Source organism: Podarcis raffonei, chromosome 2 (genome assembly GCF_027172205.1).
Source record: "Podarcis raffonei isolate rPodRaf1 chromosome 2, rPodRaf1.pri, whole genome shotgun sequence".
NCBI classification, from domain to species: Eukaryota; Metazoa; Chordata; class Lepidosauria; order Squamata; family Lacertidae; genus Podarcis; species Podarcis raffonei.
In genome coordinates, this window is record NC_070603.1 from 61,969,327 (window position 1) to 61,986,102 (window position 16,776).

General features: G+C 39.8%; 1 protein-coding gene across 4 annotated transcripts in view; it reads right to left on the bottom strand.

The window, feature by feature from the left end:
* MAPK9 (mitogen-activated protein kinase 9) overlaps positions 1-16,776 on the bottom strand; it is a 31,336-nt gene that overhangs the window by 12,034 nt on the left and 2,526 nt on the right. For 2 of the 4 annotated variants that reach the window (XM_053376946.1, XM_053376949.1), the window contains exons 2-6: positions 6,771-6,941; positions 5,899-6,028; positions 4,816-4,874; positions 3,862-4,000; positions 2,555-2,720 (exon numbers count right to left, since the gene is read on the bottom strand). In XM_053376946.1, coding sequence (XP_053232921.1) covers positions 2,555-2,720; positions 3,862-4,000; positions 4,816-4,874; positions 5,899-6,028; positions 6,771-6,892 — 616 coding nt within the window. In that variant the 5' untranslated portion in view covers positions 6,893-6,941. Of the gene's footprint in view, positions 1-298; positions 371-2,554; positions 2,721-3,861; positions 4,001-4,815; positions 4,875-5,898; positions 6,029-6,770; positions 6,942-9,922; positions 10,077-16,776 lie in introns of all 4 variants that reach the window. The other 2 variants (XM_053376947.1, XM_053376948.1) reach the window with 2 other exon arrangements.

Here is a 16,776-nt window from a genome sequence, read left to right on the forward strand (position 1 = left end):
TGAAAGTAAAAGTGAAATGACAAAATTATGAAGTGTCGTGAACTAAAGTGGAAAACAAAAACATTTTTACATTAAAAACACAACAATGCAAAAAAAATGAAACTGCTAACGTGTTGTTGAACAACATGGACAAGAACATTTAATCTAAATGCAAATTTTAACTTTTGACGAAGAAACATTTTGCATTAAAAATATAACGCCACCATATTATGGCAGGTCTGGCAATTCCTCAAAAATCGCTTCAGTCTTATTTTCAACTGTTCACATTTGTGGTCCACAAAAGTCTTATAAAGGATACAATCTCTTCCTGGAAACAGGACCTTATGGAGGACCATTTCTGCCATTATGCACCCAACAGACCAGATATCCACTATTAAATGTTAGGTGTAATAGGGACAAAAGTTACAAATCTACAAACACATTTTCAGTACACACTAAACATTCATGGCAGCTATTCAGAATAACCCAAACAAAAAATTCACCACAGACTATTTTATACAGTATTCTTTAAACTGAAATAATAGCCAACTAGTCCCTGGTTTGAAAGAGTGTTAAACAGAACTAGCGTTTCCTATATTGAGGTACTTACATACGCATAGTCTCCTTCCTTACTGCGTATTTTTTAGTAAAACCTCCATAAGCCTTTGAAGTTTAATTTTTATAGTGGCATATCTGGGAGGCAACATTAAAAGGGAGCTTACACTTTACACATTTCTGCTCTACCAAGAGAAAAACTCAGAACCATGCACCATTGCCTTTTATTGCCAGATTGGCAACCTAGATAATCAGTTTAGTTACCGTATTTTTCGCTCTATAACACGCACCTGACCATAACACGCACATCGTTTTTAGAGGAGTAAAACAAGGGGGGAAAATTCTGAATGAAACAGTGGATGTATCATTTTTGTGCCTCATGCTGTGGCCACAGACATGTGATCTGATGGTGAGGTTGGGGTAGCCCAATGCAAAAATCCTGAGGATCCATGTGGATCCATGCTTTGTAACCACATTTTTGCTCCACTGCAGCCCCAGGCAACAGTGGGTGCGTGATTTGTTTGGTGCAGGCTGCAGCCATGGACATGCTATGTGATCTGATGGTGAATTTGGGGTGACCCAATGCAAAGATCCTGAGGATCCATGTGGATCCATGCTTTGTAACCACGTTTTTGCACCACTGCAGCCCCAGGCAACAGTGGGTGTGTGATTTGTTTGGTGCAGGCTGCAGCCATGGACATGCTATGTGATCTGATGGTGAATTTGGGGTGACCCAATGCAAAGATCCTGAGGATCCATGTGGATCCATGCTTTGTAACCACATTTTTGCACCACTGCAGCCCCAGGCAACAGTGGGTGTGTGATTTGTTTGGTGCAGGCTGCAGACATGGACATGCTATGTGATCTGATGGTGAATTTGGGGTGACCCAATGCAAAGATCCTGAGGATCCATGTGGATCCATGCTTTGTAACCACGTTTTTGCACCACTGCAGCCCCAGGCAACAGTGGGTGCGTGATTTGTTTGGTGCAGGCTGCAGACATGGACATGCTATGTGATCTGATGGTGAATTTGGGGTGACCCAATGCAAAGATCCTGAGGATCCATGTGGATCCATGCTTTGTAACCACGTTTTTGCACCAGTGTGCAGAGAAGCAGCTGGCTAAGAATGCAGGAGAGGGGTATAACGGGAGGGAGGAAAGGAAGGCAAAAGTCCCCCCCACACACCCAAGCCAGCCCCCCCTCTCTCCCACCTCCATGTTTTCCCTAAAATGCTTCCCTGGACGCAGCACTACCGGAGGACGGAGATCCTTTCCTTTCCCCTCTGCTTGCCTGGAGGGAAGGGGTTGCCTGGAGGGGAGGGGATTTGCCTGCTCTTTGTTCCGTTTGAGCAAACAGCAACCGAAACAGAAGAGAGTGGGCAGTAAGACCCTGAGGCAGAATGCAGGAAAGCAACAGCTTCCTCTCTCACGGAGCTCCCTCCTCCCTGACGCGTGCGATTGGATTTTTGTCTGATTTTTCCTCTGCGCTTGGGAGGGTCGGCTCCAGGGACCCCCCACATTCGCTCAATAACACGCACAGACATTTCCCCTTACTTTTTAGGAGAAAAAATCTGCGTGTTATAGAGAGAAAAGTACGGTAACTCTGCTACTGTCGCCAGTGAGTTAGGAGATGAGGTAATCTCCACAGCCTTATCAACATACTGTATACTGAGAGGTGGTGTTGGATGAAGGAGGCTGACTAGCCAGCAGTGCCTCCTGCTTCAGAGACCCTCTCCCTCAGAGGATGCTTAGTGCTGGTGGTGGCTCAGCAGTCCCTCCTCCACTACCTCACCAGCTGCATCTCTCTTTGCATCGGAAGATTTAAAAGATAAGAAGGTAAAACTAGTTCTTTAGGCTGTGAAAACTTGGCAGCACTGCCTCAGGCAATTACCCCATGATGCTTGATGGTGGAAAGCCTACTACAGACAGTTCTCGAATGATAAGAATACATTCAAGAAACAGAGAAATCTAACAACTGGTCAAGTACCCAACAAGAAGTAATTCTGTTCTGCAACTTACCATTCTCTTTGTATCCCATGCCAAGAATAACCTCTGGTGCTCTGTAATATCGTGTTACTACATATGGGGTCATCATGAAATTAGTACATGCCGTCCTTGCAAGTCCAAAGTCAAGGATTTTGAGAGTACAATCTGATTTTACTACTATATTGCTGGGTTTTAAATCCTAAGAAAAAATACATTCAATTACATGTTAAAAAATATATAGGGTGGTGCTGTGTTTCTGGGATGGGGAGTCTTGGTACCTTTCCCCTCCCCCCAGTTAACACATTGAGGCTGGAAGAGACTCTAGAGTGAAATTCATCTACTATTGGAAGGAGGGAATAACTAAGTTTGTGGGAGTTCTATCCTTAGCTCTTGCCCCACCCAACAGTTGGCTGCTGTTTTATAGGAGAGGGGAGGTCACCAATTTGTGCCAATTACACACAGAGAGACATATGACAGGGGTGGCCAACCTGGCATCCACAAGCAGTGGGCCCAAACCTTTGAGTTTCCTCAGAATAAAATAAAAAGTAAGTCTTTCACACTCCTAGAAAGTTACGAAGCAAAATAAGCAGGTACCATCTAAGTGATTTCTGTGAAATGAGCCAACCTAGCTACTCCCGTCTGTCAGTGTTTCAGTCAACCATAGAGAGCTGCTGCTTTCCCCTCTCCTGCTTTTGTCTTGTTTTCTAGTCTTTGGAACGTCCATAGTTTGTCCTTCCTTTTTCACTAGGAACCAAGATGCATCTTTCCTGTGGTGGGGTCATCTGATATTAAGCAGTCCCTAGAAGTTGTTTTAATGCAAATAATACTGCACAATATGTATGAGTAAATATTAAAGAATCCCTCCTTGCCCCCAAAAAGGCAAGTGTGGAAGCTTTGCTAATGGGTGTAGGCTCCTGCTGTGCAGAAGCTGATGTCCAGTCACTCATTAAGAATTCACTGTATAGTTAATTTATAGTACAACTGTATACATGGCTACTCAGCTGAGTTTCTCTGTGTTTAATGAGCCTTACTCCTAGCTAGGTGGGTATAGGATGACAACCTAGGCTTTTCAGCAAGGGCAATGAGCTAAAGTAGAAAGTGAGAAGTGGAAACCCAACAGTTCTGGGCACTGAACGACAAATCTGGTTAAGCTTCACGACCACAGGATATCATTTGTTTCCCTCTTGTATGAGAATATAAAAGGGACTGATCGAACATGGCAAGTCCTAATTGTCATGTCATTATTTAAAAAAACCCTTTCAAATATAGCTGAATATTTGAATTAATGAGGTTAATTAATGAAAGTCAGTTATCAATATAATTGTAATAGCACTACGTACTCTATGGATGATACCAGCTGAATGGAGATGTTTGATACCACACAGCATCTGGTACAAAAGGTAGGACATTCTTTCATGATCCAACTCCATATGAATTACTTGGCACAAGTTAGCATCCATTAGTTCCATAACTAAATACCTGAAACATTTAAAAAAGTATTTTTTACAAGAGCAAACGTTGACTACAGCTTGTGGTTAGCAATGAGAGATCATAACCACAAGCTCAGGTACAGACAACAAACTAAGCCAGATCTTAGCTTAGCTCAACATGGGTGAGAGCATAAAAAGGACATGGGTGGTCTAGGAGCCCACAAGTTTGCACAGTCCCAGTAAGTCCTAGCTTAACATGCTGTGGGAATGCAAAATGGAAATGACAGTGGATGCAATTATACAATTTTGTTTTCTTAGCAGAAATATTTTTTAGCAATCCAGACTCAAATAATCTATTATTTTATTACTTTGGGTACAAATCTCCCACTGAAGTTAATTGGCAAAACTCCAACTGACATTAGTTCACATCTCAGTTTGAAAATATTGTCAGGATACTGGTTTGACTGCTCTTTTGGCACAGGAAAATAAAGAAAGCAACTCCCTCTCCTCAATGTCAGTTATGTGGCCAGTAAAATTTATTTTTTATTTTATTTATTTAATTTGGATACCTTCCTTTATCCGAAGATCACAGGGCGGTTCACAACATAAAAATACAAAATGAGAACACATAATAAAACAAAAACAAAACAATAACCCATCTCCTAATGATGAAATGAACGCTTGGGGGGAGTGTCATTTTTTGTTCATAAGTCTCAATGCTTACAAGAAGGCTTCAGCATTTTTCTCCAAAAAGCACAATATATTTTAAAAATCATTTATAGCCCAACTGCTTCCAGGCAGAGAACATCAAGAATCTGGTCTTAAATGGATATTTATCAAGAAAACACAATAAAGTAAACTCACACATCTTGAAATTCTTCTAGTGACTTCTGTGGTGTGAATACATTTAATAGACTAATTATCTGTAAAACCAAAATACAAGAATTATAATCACCATCACAATGATTTGCAAAAAAAAATCAAACAGTACATGGCAATGTCAGCATATAGATCAGATTATTTAATAACTTTTTACCTGAAGCTTTGTAGCAAGAAAAATGAGATTATCATAGTGATTCACAAATATTTTAGAATGAACTCAATATCCTCATTCAGTTTGCATAATGCTATTTTTTTTTGTCAAGTTCCATAAGGGACAGTCAATATTTCAACATAAATGAGATAAATCAAGTATATTTGTTTAATGGATTGAATAGCTTTATTTATAATAAATCCATGGATAAATTAATAACCAGAGTTTTGAAGTATGACAATTCTTAGATTATGGGAGGAGCACAGTTGCATCTCAGTAATATATTATTTTGCTAGAAGGCCTATAAAATACATTTCCACATTGCATGTTCAAATATTCAGTGGAAAGAGATCAATACCCTATTGATAAAGTGTGTTTTTTTTACTGCTTTTTGAAGAAAAACATAATGGTTACTAAGAAGTATACATGCTACTAAATATACATTATAAGCCTGCTAATAATAATAGAATCGTAGAATTGGAAGGGATGAGGGTCATTTTAATGGTCATAAGGAGAAACATACTAGACTGTTTTTTAATACATTTCTAGAAATATTGGTTGCCAATCTGTGGTGTAAGCCATAGATCATTCCTATCCGAGGAACTGTTACCTAAAGCCAACCACAGACAACAAAAAAACCACAAAGAGACCTGCATGAAAAAACCCAAATTGTGTTAGCTTTTCAAAGAAATATGACAAACTATGAATAACTAGTCTTCTACATTGCAATTAGGAAATAGTCCTAAAACAACTACAGTGTTTCATTACAGGACAGAGCAAAAATTGATCTCTCTCTCAATTATTTAATTATTTGAATCACAGAATAATGGCTTTAGTTCCAGTTGATTCATCTGACATTCATTCAATTATTATTTTACATTTACTTGTTTCTAATATAAATTAACATTACTCACATTTTTGTGATTGACACATTTTAGAAGCACAAGTTCCCTGTAAGCTCGTTTTGCATGTGTTTGGTTCTGAAAAGGGCGACTCAATTTCTTTACAGCAACATTTATTCCAAGAACTGTATCAAATGCAGCACTGAAAAGTTAAAACAGAAACATCTTAATTGCAGCTTTTTAAAATCAGAGCCATGGGTGTCAGGGTATATGACAGACAAGTTACCTCAAGGAAACTGCTTCTTGTTTTAGGTGAAGGGCAAAATGCACAAAGGAAAACCCTCTCGAGTTCTACTTTATTCAACCAAAAATAAATCAGATCTTATTACTAGACTGATTTTAACACCTCCATGCATGAAGCATTTCATCCTGTTCCATTAGTCAAAGTATAGTTAGAAATTTCTTAAAAGGCAGGTGCATTTATATCTTAGTCAAAAACTAAGAGACAATTCTTCTCTAGAACAGGTGTTAAGATTACACAATTTCTTTAATCAACTTGTTGTTTTAGTTGAGCTCTTATTCTGACACAGGACTTTTTAAAGGTTCTGTTCATTTTCAACTTCATCACGGAATAGTACTGTACTTCAAAATAATGTTTAGATTGTGTTGTTTCTATGTATGTGTGGAATTAAGGTATGTGCCATCAGATGTCAAGCAAATAAAAAACTACCTCACATTTAGAAGACATCTGAAGGCACGCCTATATAAGGAAGATTTTAATGTTTAATGTTTTACTGTGTTTTGTATTTTAATTTGTTGGAGCAACCCAGTCAGATGGGCGGCTAATAATAATAATAATACTTTGTTTTGAGTCCTTGATCAAAATTTTGGTGATATTACAGTTTGATGCTTATACTAGTTTTGTCCAATAAGTAGCTACTCACCATACAATGCCTTGAGCCCCAGAGCCAATAGGTTTCAATTGTTGGTAACGTTTTAGTACAGTGAATGTCGAGTCTGAGACTTGAACACTGTAAAACTGACTGTCACATTTACTCTCGCTCATGATGTAGTGTCATGTAGTTTTCCTCCCAGGATTTGGCAGTTTTCAAGATCTGTAGAAAGAGAACCAAAAAAAGTGAAACTTCTTATAAATATGTACCCAAAGCTGCCAACAGCATTTCTCTTTAGAAATTAGACAACCACTGAGAGAACAAAGCACAACGTGCATTTAGATGACTAACTTAAGAGACTTGACTAGCATAATGGATGATCCAAAAGTGATTTTAGCAGAATGACTGATCAGTGCAATGCTATCTTAGCAGAGATAGCATGTCCTGTGCACACATCTCCTATTCTATGTGGGTTTCCTGCCCTGTCCCAAGTAACAGGCAACAATAGGCAAGTGGCTGCCCCATGGAGCCCAGAAGTCTACCTCTTCTCCTTTTGGCACAGCACCATTCTTTTCCAGTCAGTTCCATGGGTAGAATGTCCTAGAGTGCCTTGGAACAGAGGAAGAAGCATTCTGTTCCATTTCTTATCTAAAATCTTCTAGCAGTGGTGCCACACCAGATAGAGAAGGGTGCCTTTTTAAACATAAGAGGCTTTCTTACTCCTTCCCATAGCAGTGATGAAGTAGGAGGAGACAACAGGGTGTTGTGTGTTGGCGCTGAAAAAGCTTCAGTTAAGCCCTTGAAGCTCACTGCAGAAAACAGCCATTTAGAAGAGTTGTTTTTACTAGGCTAATACTGACATACACCACTATACGAGCACACACTATTTACAAACATTACAAGTAGCATTCTCTCTCTGAGCCCAGAGAGGGTTCTTTGCTTCAAAGTCCTTGTTGTGTTAAAGTCCACAGTCAAGTCTTAAGGTCAGTTGCTTTCAAAGCCCTGCAGCTGATAAGACAGGCATCCCCAAACTCCGCCCTCCAGCTGTTTTGGGACTACAACTCCCATCACCCCTAGCTAACAGAACCAGTGGTCAGGGATGATAGCAGTTGTAGTCCCAAAACAGCTGGAAGGCGGAGTTTGGGGATGCCTGTGATAAGAGTTCTCTAACTTCTGAAGTCCACCAATTTTCCAACTTCTTCCTCAGACGATCTTTTCAAAAAGTTTTCACTTGAATCCATAGTTCCAACAGATAGCCTTCAGCAATTCTCCTACCATGACCCACACAGTATGCTGTAACATTGAGCCCTTTTATACACAAAGACACTTGCCAAATCTGCCCAATAGCACAGATAAGAGAGTCACAAGATGCCTGCAGGTGCATGGTGCAGAATGAGTTATCTCTGCTGATTCATAGAGAATTAACCCATTAACATTAATCCTTAATATTTTGCCTCCCCCCCCAGGAAGAACTGAAGCAACCGATGAACCCCATACACCAAAGCTGTCCAAGACAGCAAATACACTGCTAGGTTTGTGTCACTGTCTGTCCTCTCTTTCTTTGTTTGTGTGTGTTGCCTGTCCCCGCTTCACTTATGTTCAGTACAGTGGTACCTCGGGTTAAGTACTTAATTCGTTTCGGAGGTCCGTTCTTAACCTGAAACAGTTCTTAACCTGAAGCACCACTTTAGCTAATGGGGACTCCCACTGCCGCCACGCCGCCGGAGCACGATTTCTGTTCTCATCCTGAAGCAAAGTTCTTAACCCGAGGTACTATTTCTGAGTTAGTGGAGTCTGTAACCTGAAGCATTTGTAACCTGAAGCGTATGTAACCTGAGGTACCACTGTACTTATTTCAGAGAATTGTAAAGTTTGAAGGAATCAAGTCATCAAGTCCAACTCCCTGAACTAAGTCTATTCCTCCTCCTTCTGAGTTTGTGTGTCCTGAGTGAGTGTGCACGCATGTGCAAGCTTGTGTGCATGAGTTAAATTGGCTCAGGTTGGCATACAGCCCTCAAAAGAGCCGCAAACCAATGTCAGCCACCTCTGCTATCAAGTTGTACATTTTTTGAATGAAATTCTTAACCCACAACTCTTCAGTTTTGAACCCATGTATCTGGGAGTATAAGGTCCATTTAATTTAATGGAACTTACTTTTCAGTAAATATGTTAAGTCAAACAATGTCATGTATGATGTTTGTTTGCACTCCTACTTTATTATTACCAATGGTCCCAAATCCAGATACATTTTTTGTGCAGAAGACTAAGAAGATGATCAGCACAGTCAGTTCAGGCAGGTGCTTTGCCAGTTCAGGCAGGTGTTTGCCAGTGCTTTCATGTTGTAAAAGATGCGTGAAAACACATCTTCCTTCCCACACCCTGGTTCAGATGCAGGAGGTAGAGAGATTTCTGCTTCCACAGCAGTTGTTTTGTACTTCTTGGTGGGACGTTTGGTGAGCAGAAAATGTTTGAACTCCTAGATTGTGCTTGCTGGAATATGAGAAATATTGTAAAATACTAATAAGTATCTGTGTGGGGAGGAGAGAATTAAGTTACAGCACTAGAAGCAAACAAAAAAGAAGTTATCCTCAGCCAAACAGACTGTTTTGTTTGGATCACTCTGCCAACTACAGAAATTTCACTGCCTGCTAGGGGAATGTGCTGCAAAATTTCAAAACAAATCCAGGCAGCAGGAGCTTTAAACAGCTTTTAAAAATAAGATGACAAGCTATATCTAATGTTAATGTGAATTACACGAGAGACTGCACTTATGTGAACAAACATCTCAAGAAACTTGACAGTGTTTCAAGTTAATTATATATCCACAACATGCATAATACAGAAGGACTGGAAAATAAAATTAATTGTAGAAGCTGGTGAATACCACTAGACTATACTATGCCAAAACAATGTTTTAAGTTGGCAATAAGGCCTAGATGACTTGAAGAAACCTGCCCAACTGTATACCACCTCAAAATACTCCTGTCATATCTGAATTTCATGGAAATATTTATGTTAAACTTTCCTTCTTTAGCCTTTCTGGTCCCATCATCATCATCATCATCATCATCGCTTCTTCCCCTTCCTCCACCAACCTCAACATATTATGTGAAGTATCATTAATATGAACTGGACTCAACGCTCTATTCAAGAAAAGGGTACGGAGAAAAAAAAGAACATGCAACGAAGTACCAGTAACTCACATTTCCAAATGATTATACGTTTGCAGCTGGTTCACACATAGCAAACCATGGTATGGTTATCAGGTCAAAGCCAGCTATAGTTTGCTGCAACATTCAAATTGGCAGGTTATGGATTGTGCTTGCCCTCCAATGCAGAATTGGTGGGTTTAAAGTTCTGGTGTGGAAGGAAAGACAAACCACAGTTAGCATAGTTGGATCTACAGGTAAACTGTGGTTTGCCTGAAAAAGAAAGTAAGAAAGTAATAGGAGATTGAAACATCAAAACTTTAATCTGATGCCAAATCAGCCTCTCTTATAAATCATTAATACATATGACCAAAACTTTTGGTAAATTTGATTAGTGTTTATTAAATATTGCATTTGTGTAAGTAGCAGAGCTCTAATCTAGTTGGCTTATACTATAGTAAAGTAACCAAAGTAGAAACTATTTACAAGTTTAATAAAAAAAAAACAGCCTCACTAAAGAGTTTAGATTACATTTCACTATTTATTCAAAATAATATTTAAACAAGTAAAATCTTTCTGTTGAAATGTTCAAAACCGTTTTATTACATTCCACTACAGAACTGGAAAAATGTATTTTTGACAGTGATATACACTTAGTTTCCATTGCCAGGCATAGATACCAATAAGTCAGTTTCTGAGTGTTTACATCTGTGTGCATAATACACACATATATATACCCCAGCCAACATAGATGTTTCTCTGTTCAGAACTGGGCACATTCAGTAAAAGCAAGTCCTTTCATGTCTAGGTGTAAAAAGTAAAACATAACCTCCAATCTTCAGGGGGGCAACATGTGGTCTCTGAGCCACAGAAAGCACACCAAGTTCAAAGAAAAAGGTGCTCAAAGCCAAACAAGTGTATTTAAGCTCTCCTTCAGACGATAGATGCTTACTAGAACCAGCTGAATATATTGGAGGCAGGGCATCAGCTTCAAAAATGTGGGGTGACAAGGCTCACACTGCTTTTGAAATTGCAGCCCATATGTCTTTAAAAAAAAAATTAAGTACCCTAAGAACCAAAACATTTTTGTATATATAAGCCTACCCAGACATATATGCTTTAATCTGTTTTTAGTTTATTACTGATTTTATCTTTTGAAAGTTTTAAAGTTTTTTTATTGCTTTTATTGGCAATTGTATTGTTTTATTCTCTTTATAAACTGCTTTGAGGGGTTTTTTTAAACACTCAAGTTGTGTATAAATTTTATGAATCACATTAAATCAGTTAATCAATCTTGCAGAATACCTGCGTGGCCCAGGCTTCAGCATGCTATAGATATTTTCCCCTTCAAACCTTTGCAAAGTTGCTTTAAAATCACTACATACACTAGGTAGCAATTGTAGCATGAATGCAGGCTTGAAATTATTATACTGTAACTATATTGTAACTTCTGAATAAATGTTTTTTTTTATTAAAGTGGGGAAATGGAGGTTGCCACTTGGATTAGGACAATACCATGTGAAGATGCAAAGAACTTGCACACATGGGGTGCATCTAATCCACTTTAAACCGCGGTGTTTACATGGCCTAGCTGTGCTATTTGCCAAGCCAGGCAAATATACTAGACCTGGATACTGATTTCTTTTTCCTTTTTTTTTTTTTTTGGTCTTTCTCCAGAGTCGGGTGGGATGAGGATGGAGAACAACAACAACAACAACAACAACAACAACAACAACAACAACAACAACAAATAATTCAAGAGAAACAAAAGAGGATCAATTAATCCAACCCCATTCATTAAAAACCTCACCCACATAATGACTGACTATTCCCTCTCTGGTAGGAAAGAAAGAGTACTAGTCCGTGCTCAGTCTCTGCAGTAATGCTATGGAGGCCACCTGCAAGTAGAGTTTCTTTTACCACACCTAGTCTTAAATTCTAGCTCCAAGTTGAGGGAAAAGAAAGAACAGCTGCCACTAACATCACACTGTGGAGAAGCATCACAATATTGAGGACAGCTGGCTCTCCAGGCTACTCCCTATATTCCAGGAATTGGGGAAGAGTGTTCACTTTGTGTAACAGAACCTTTCCTCGGAACTGAGGGAGTGTCCTTAAATCTGGGATTACTAAAACTCCCATAAAAATTGCTGGTTTTTATGCACGGACTTGTAAAGCACTGTACAATAGATATAACAGAATTTGCTTAAATTAGCTGTCAACATATTGTTACACTGAGGTCTGAGGAGGTATAAAAACTTTGAAGTCCCCATTTTATTTACGTTACTTGTTTCCAACATTTGTAGACCATTTTTCACCATACAAACTCACAAAGCAGTTTATACAGCAATAAATAAAAACAATCCATCAGCCAAAATAATTATCATATTTAAAACCAAACAGCAAATGTAAAAATGAAAGTTTAATAAATAGGCACAATAAACAGCACAGCAACAACACAAACCTCTGACTTAGATCACGTTAATCAAATCAAGCATAAGCCTAGGTGAACAGAAACACCAAAGAGGTAGCCATTTGTAGGGACGGACATATCAATCTATTTCCTCTGCAGGTTTAATGCGTACAAAAAAAGGGTCAGTCTCATCATGGTGATGTGTGGATTTTATATCCTTTGAAAATCCACCTTTTTTCTGGGGTAAGGAAATTTGTATTTTCAAAGTAGTCCAATGATCGCCTTTTTCCTTCTTCTTAAAAAAAAAAAAGCATTTCCCAGAACAGAGAACAACTCACTAGCAGTACCTCTGTCTTGCCAAAATTCAGATTCAGCTTGCTGATCCTCATCCAGCCCATTATCACTTCTAGGCGCCAGTTCAGCACTGATACAGCTACATGTGGTTCTGATGGTATGGACATACAGAGCTGGGTGCCCAGCATCACCACTAAGATGGTTCCAGCTAGCTCTGCTAAGGAAGCTGTTGGGCAGTGGAGTGAGGATCCCTGTTCTGTATCCATGACCCAACACTAGGAGCATTCCCTTGACCCTGGTACCCAAGGACACTGGATTACTAATGAAAGAATTTGCAATCCTTGTTACTGTCATTCTAAGTACCAGGTAGGCACAGCTGGGACAGTCAGGCAGTGGCGTAGCGTGGGGGGTGCAGGGGGGGCCGGTCGCACCGGGCGCAACATCTGGGGGTTAGGGTTGGGGGCGCAAATCCACGGGTTAGGGGGCGCAAATCCACGGGTTAGGGGGCGCAAATTACTTGCCTTGCCCCGGGTGCTGACAACCCACGCTACGCCACTGCAGTCAGGCTCACCCAGCTCTATGTAATGCATACCTGGTTAGCACCTTAAGATGTTTTATTATGCACCTACCTGGCATTCAGCAATAGCACTTCAAGCTGGGAGGGTTGGCATGACTACCGGTACCTAGATTCTACTGACAGGTAAGTGTGTGTGGTCAAGTGCCTGCTGCCTACTTTCCCTAACATCATCCCTCCCCCAGTGTATTCCAGGGAGTCAATATTACCCTGCCTGGGATTCTGTTGATCCCTTCTCTCCGCAATACAGTCAGCCAGGCACATATCTAACATTCCTTATCTGCTCTGGATCACCAAAAGAGTCACACAAACTGCTAATGCAAAAAAGAGTGTCAATAAAAAGTACAACCAATAAGGCACAGTGGAATATAAAATGACAACTGCTACCAAAGGTTCTCATTAGAATTTCACTGCAGAATACGTGCAATATAGAATAGAAGACAGACAAAAAAGCTCACTAAATACAGAGCCAGTGCAAAAACTGGGCATTATAATTTAAATAGTCAGATCTTAGTGGTGTGCCCTACACACACACACACCAGTACAACCAGCAGCAATAAACACTCATAACACTTTCAACCCAGTGCCAGCATCTTACCCACACATTATTTGCTGCCTACTTGACTGGAAGTTACAGCACTCACTGGCAGTTACCAAAGGCTATGCTTTGGTAGTAACCTGGGGATAATCTCAAGCTTTTACAAAGCTGCACCAGTCTTCATATTAACTGTATACTTAAAGCTGAAATCCTATTTTGCCCATTAATAAATCCCATTGGGGCTTACTTCTGAGTCTAGGGATTTATCCAGACTTCTTTATTATCTTCAAGGGCTAGGTATTTGCAAGGAGGATTGAACACCACTGTTTTAAGCATAGATTACACTGTAGAAGACCACCAAGTTAAACTGGTGAGGGAAAGAGAAAGAGGAATCACATTTATGCACATTACAAAGTACTTCCCCTTTGCTGTGGTGGTCATTCAGTCTCTACAACTGTTAAAGTTGTTCAGCCCATCTCTGATGAAGATTTGACCAAAAGGCCAACAGATGCATGGTACTTTATTAAACAGGGAATATTTACAAAATGGTGGCATAGTTATCATAATCAGTGTGTCTGATATTAAGTTTTGTGGACTGTTTCATTTGCAGTGGTTAGCAAGTCTTGCTCTGATGTAGCACTGAACTTCTGAGGTGCCCAGAACACCTACAAAATACAGCCCACGACAAGGAACAAACCCCAGCCCCCAGATCCAAGTTCAGGAGGGGGCTCGAACTCACCATGTTGTGCTTCCAAGGTGTTTGGAGAGCCCCAAAACACAGAACAATACAAATGAGGTTCAACAGTCCCCTCAAACTTGGAGCTGAATACAGGAGAGATAATATTCACATTATGTCTCCAAAGCATGCTGCAACTGTAGGGATAGTTCCCCACCACCCCCAGCTCCAAGCTCAGGAGGAATAGTTTGTCACATCAGTCAGAGGTGGCATGGACACTCACCCCTGATCATTCCAAGCTGCAGAAGCAGACGTAAATGACTAAAAGCTCTTCATCCTGCACAAAGAAAACTAGCACATCAAGGAGAAGACTGGAGTTGAACACTTCTCACCAAATCTAGTTTTCTATGTGATGGTAACATTTTGACATGGAGAATCATTCATCCACCAGCTGACTGAGACAGAATACTGCCCAAGACCATGCTTGCCACCTTATCTTTTCCTCCATCTGTTAAGAGGTGGGCCCAAAATGTCTCATGCATGTCAAAGTAATTTCTGCGGGAGGAATTCAATGCCTTTCTCTTCCGATCCTTCCATCAGCACAAGCATTTCTGCTTGCCAGAACAACAACCCCCCTCCACCCACCCACAGTTCAAAGGGGGGGGGTGTTCCTGACCCTACAGAACAAATTTGCGGTTAGTGTGCCAGTAGGGCATCAGGTTAGTTGAATTTGGCCCTAGTGTCTAAAACTGACATAGGCAGCTGTAGAAGTACTGAGAAAGAATCTTTTTCTTTTTCTATTAGTCTCTTAGTAGGGTCATAAAAACAGGATTTCTGGCTAGCTGCTTTTCCGGTCTTATATAGGCATTTTCTGTATGCTGAAGTAGGTTCTAGTGAACAAAAGTTTGTATCATACAAATATTAGTCTTAAAGGTGGCACAATACTCTTATTTTTTCTTTTGTTTTCCTTCCTCATTCTCCCCTCTCCCTCCATTTACTCTGTTGTAACTTCCTGCACATATTTGAAGGCCTTTTCTGTCATCTAGAATAATTAAGTGCAACAAATATATATCTTACCATTGCCCTATTTGGGCATTATTGCTCCTGCATTGAGCATTACGGGAATGGGGGTGCATCAAGTACCTTCACCTGCTACCATCTATGCAAACAGAACAACTATCTATATCAACACAGCTTTCACACATATAGCTGTAGGTACAAAGTGTCTTTCATTTGATGACTGAGGAAATACTAGGGGATTGGGCACTTTGATGCATCCCTGCAATAACACTAAAAGGGCTTATATTGCAGGGGAAATAAAAACTCATAATGCAACTGAAATTTTCTGAAGTAAATTAGATTTTAGATAGTTCAAAAATTAACTTTAGTCACTGTAAAATGTTTTGCACATGATGAAAATCTGCACATAGAGGCTCCCAATATTACCCAATTCAGATTTATTTAATTCACATTGTCAGTGTGGCTAGGAAATTAGGATAGTAACACTTTCCAAAAAATATTTAAATGCCTGAATAAATCTGATTTACTGTATATATGAATAGGGAATGCTCCAGTTTAGAATTCATCAGTTTAATTCTACTACTCCCTGAAACATGATGTACATTTTGTCTTCATAACTGCATGTACAGAAAAAGAGTGTGGTTATTTGCCACAGATATATTAGCAGTTCCATAGGCTGTGGTTTTACATGCACTCTAAAGTAAGGGCTACCTTATTAATTATGTTTCTCTTAGATGAAATCGACTTCTGTCTGTAGGAATAACATGCAACTCATTTATAAATTATCATTTGTAATTTTGCCGTGATTAATATACTGGAAAGCAACAACACAAAATGTTATTATCCATGTTCAGTACAGTGGTACCTCGGGTTACAAACTCCTTGGGCTACAAACACTTCGGGTTACAGACTCCGCTAACTGGGAAGTAGTACCTCGGGTTAAGAACTTTACCTCAGGATGAGAACAGAAATCGTGCAGCGGCAGCAGGAGGCTCCATTAGCTAAAGTCGTACCTCAGGTTAAGAATGGTTTCAGGTTAAGAACGGACCTCCGGAACAAATTAAGTTCGTAACCAGAGGTACCACTGCTCTTGTGTATAAACATAACTTATGAAGTGGCTCTAAACTAAACATTAACAAACAAAAAGGCTTCAATCCTATGCACACTTCAGTGTAATTCTCAGTGAACTCAGTGGGACTTCTGAGTGAACTTGCATAAGACAGAGTTGCACATCTCATAGTTCTTAGAAAAATTTCATCAAATGAAGCTAAATGCTGGGAAAGTCAAAACAGAAAAGCAATGAACTGATCTGGTACAAATGCCACACTATGCCAATCTATGGCTTAGCATGAATGCACAAGTGTGTGGACTCTCAAGACATTACAGCCACTTTGCC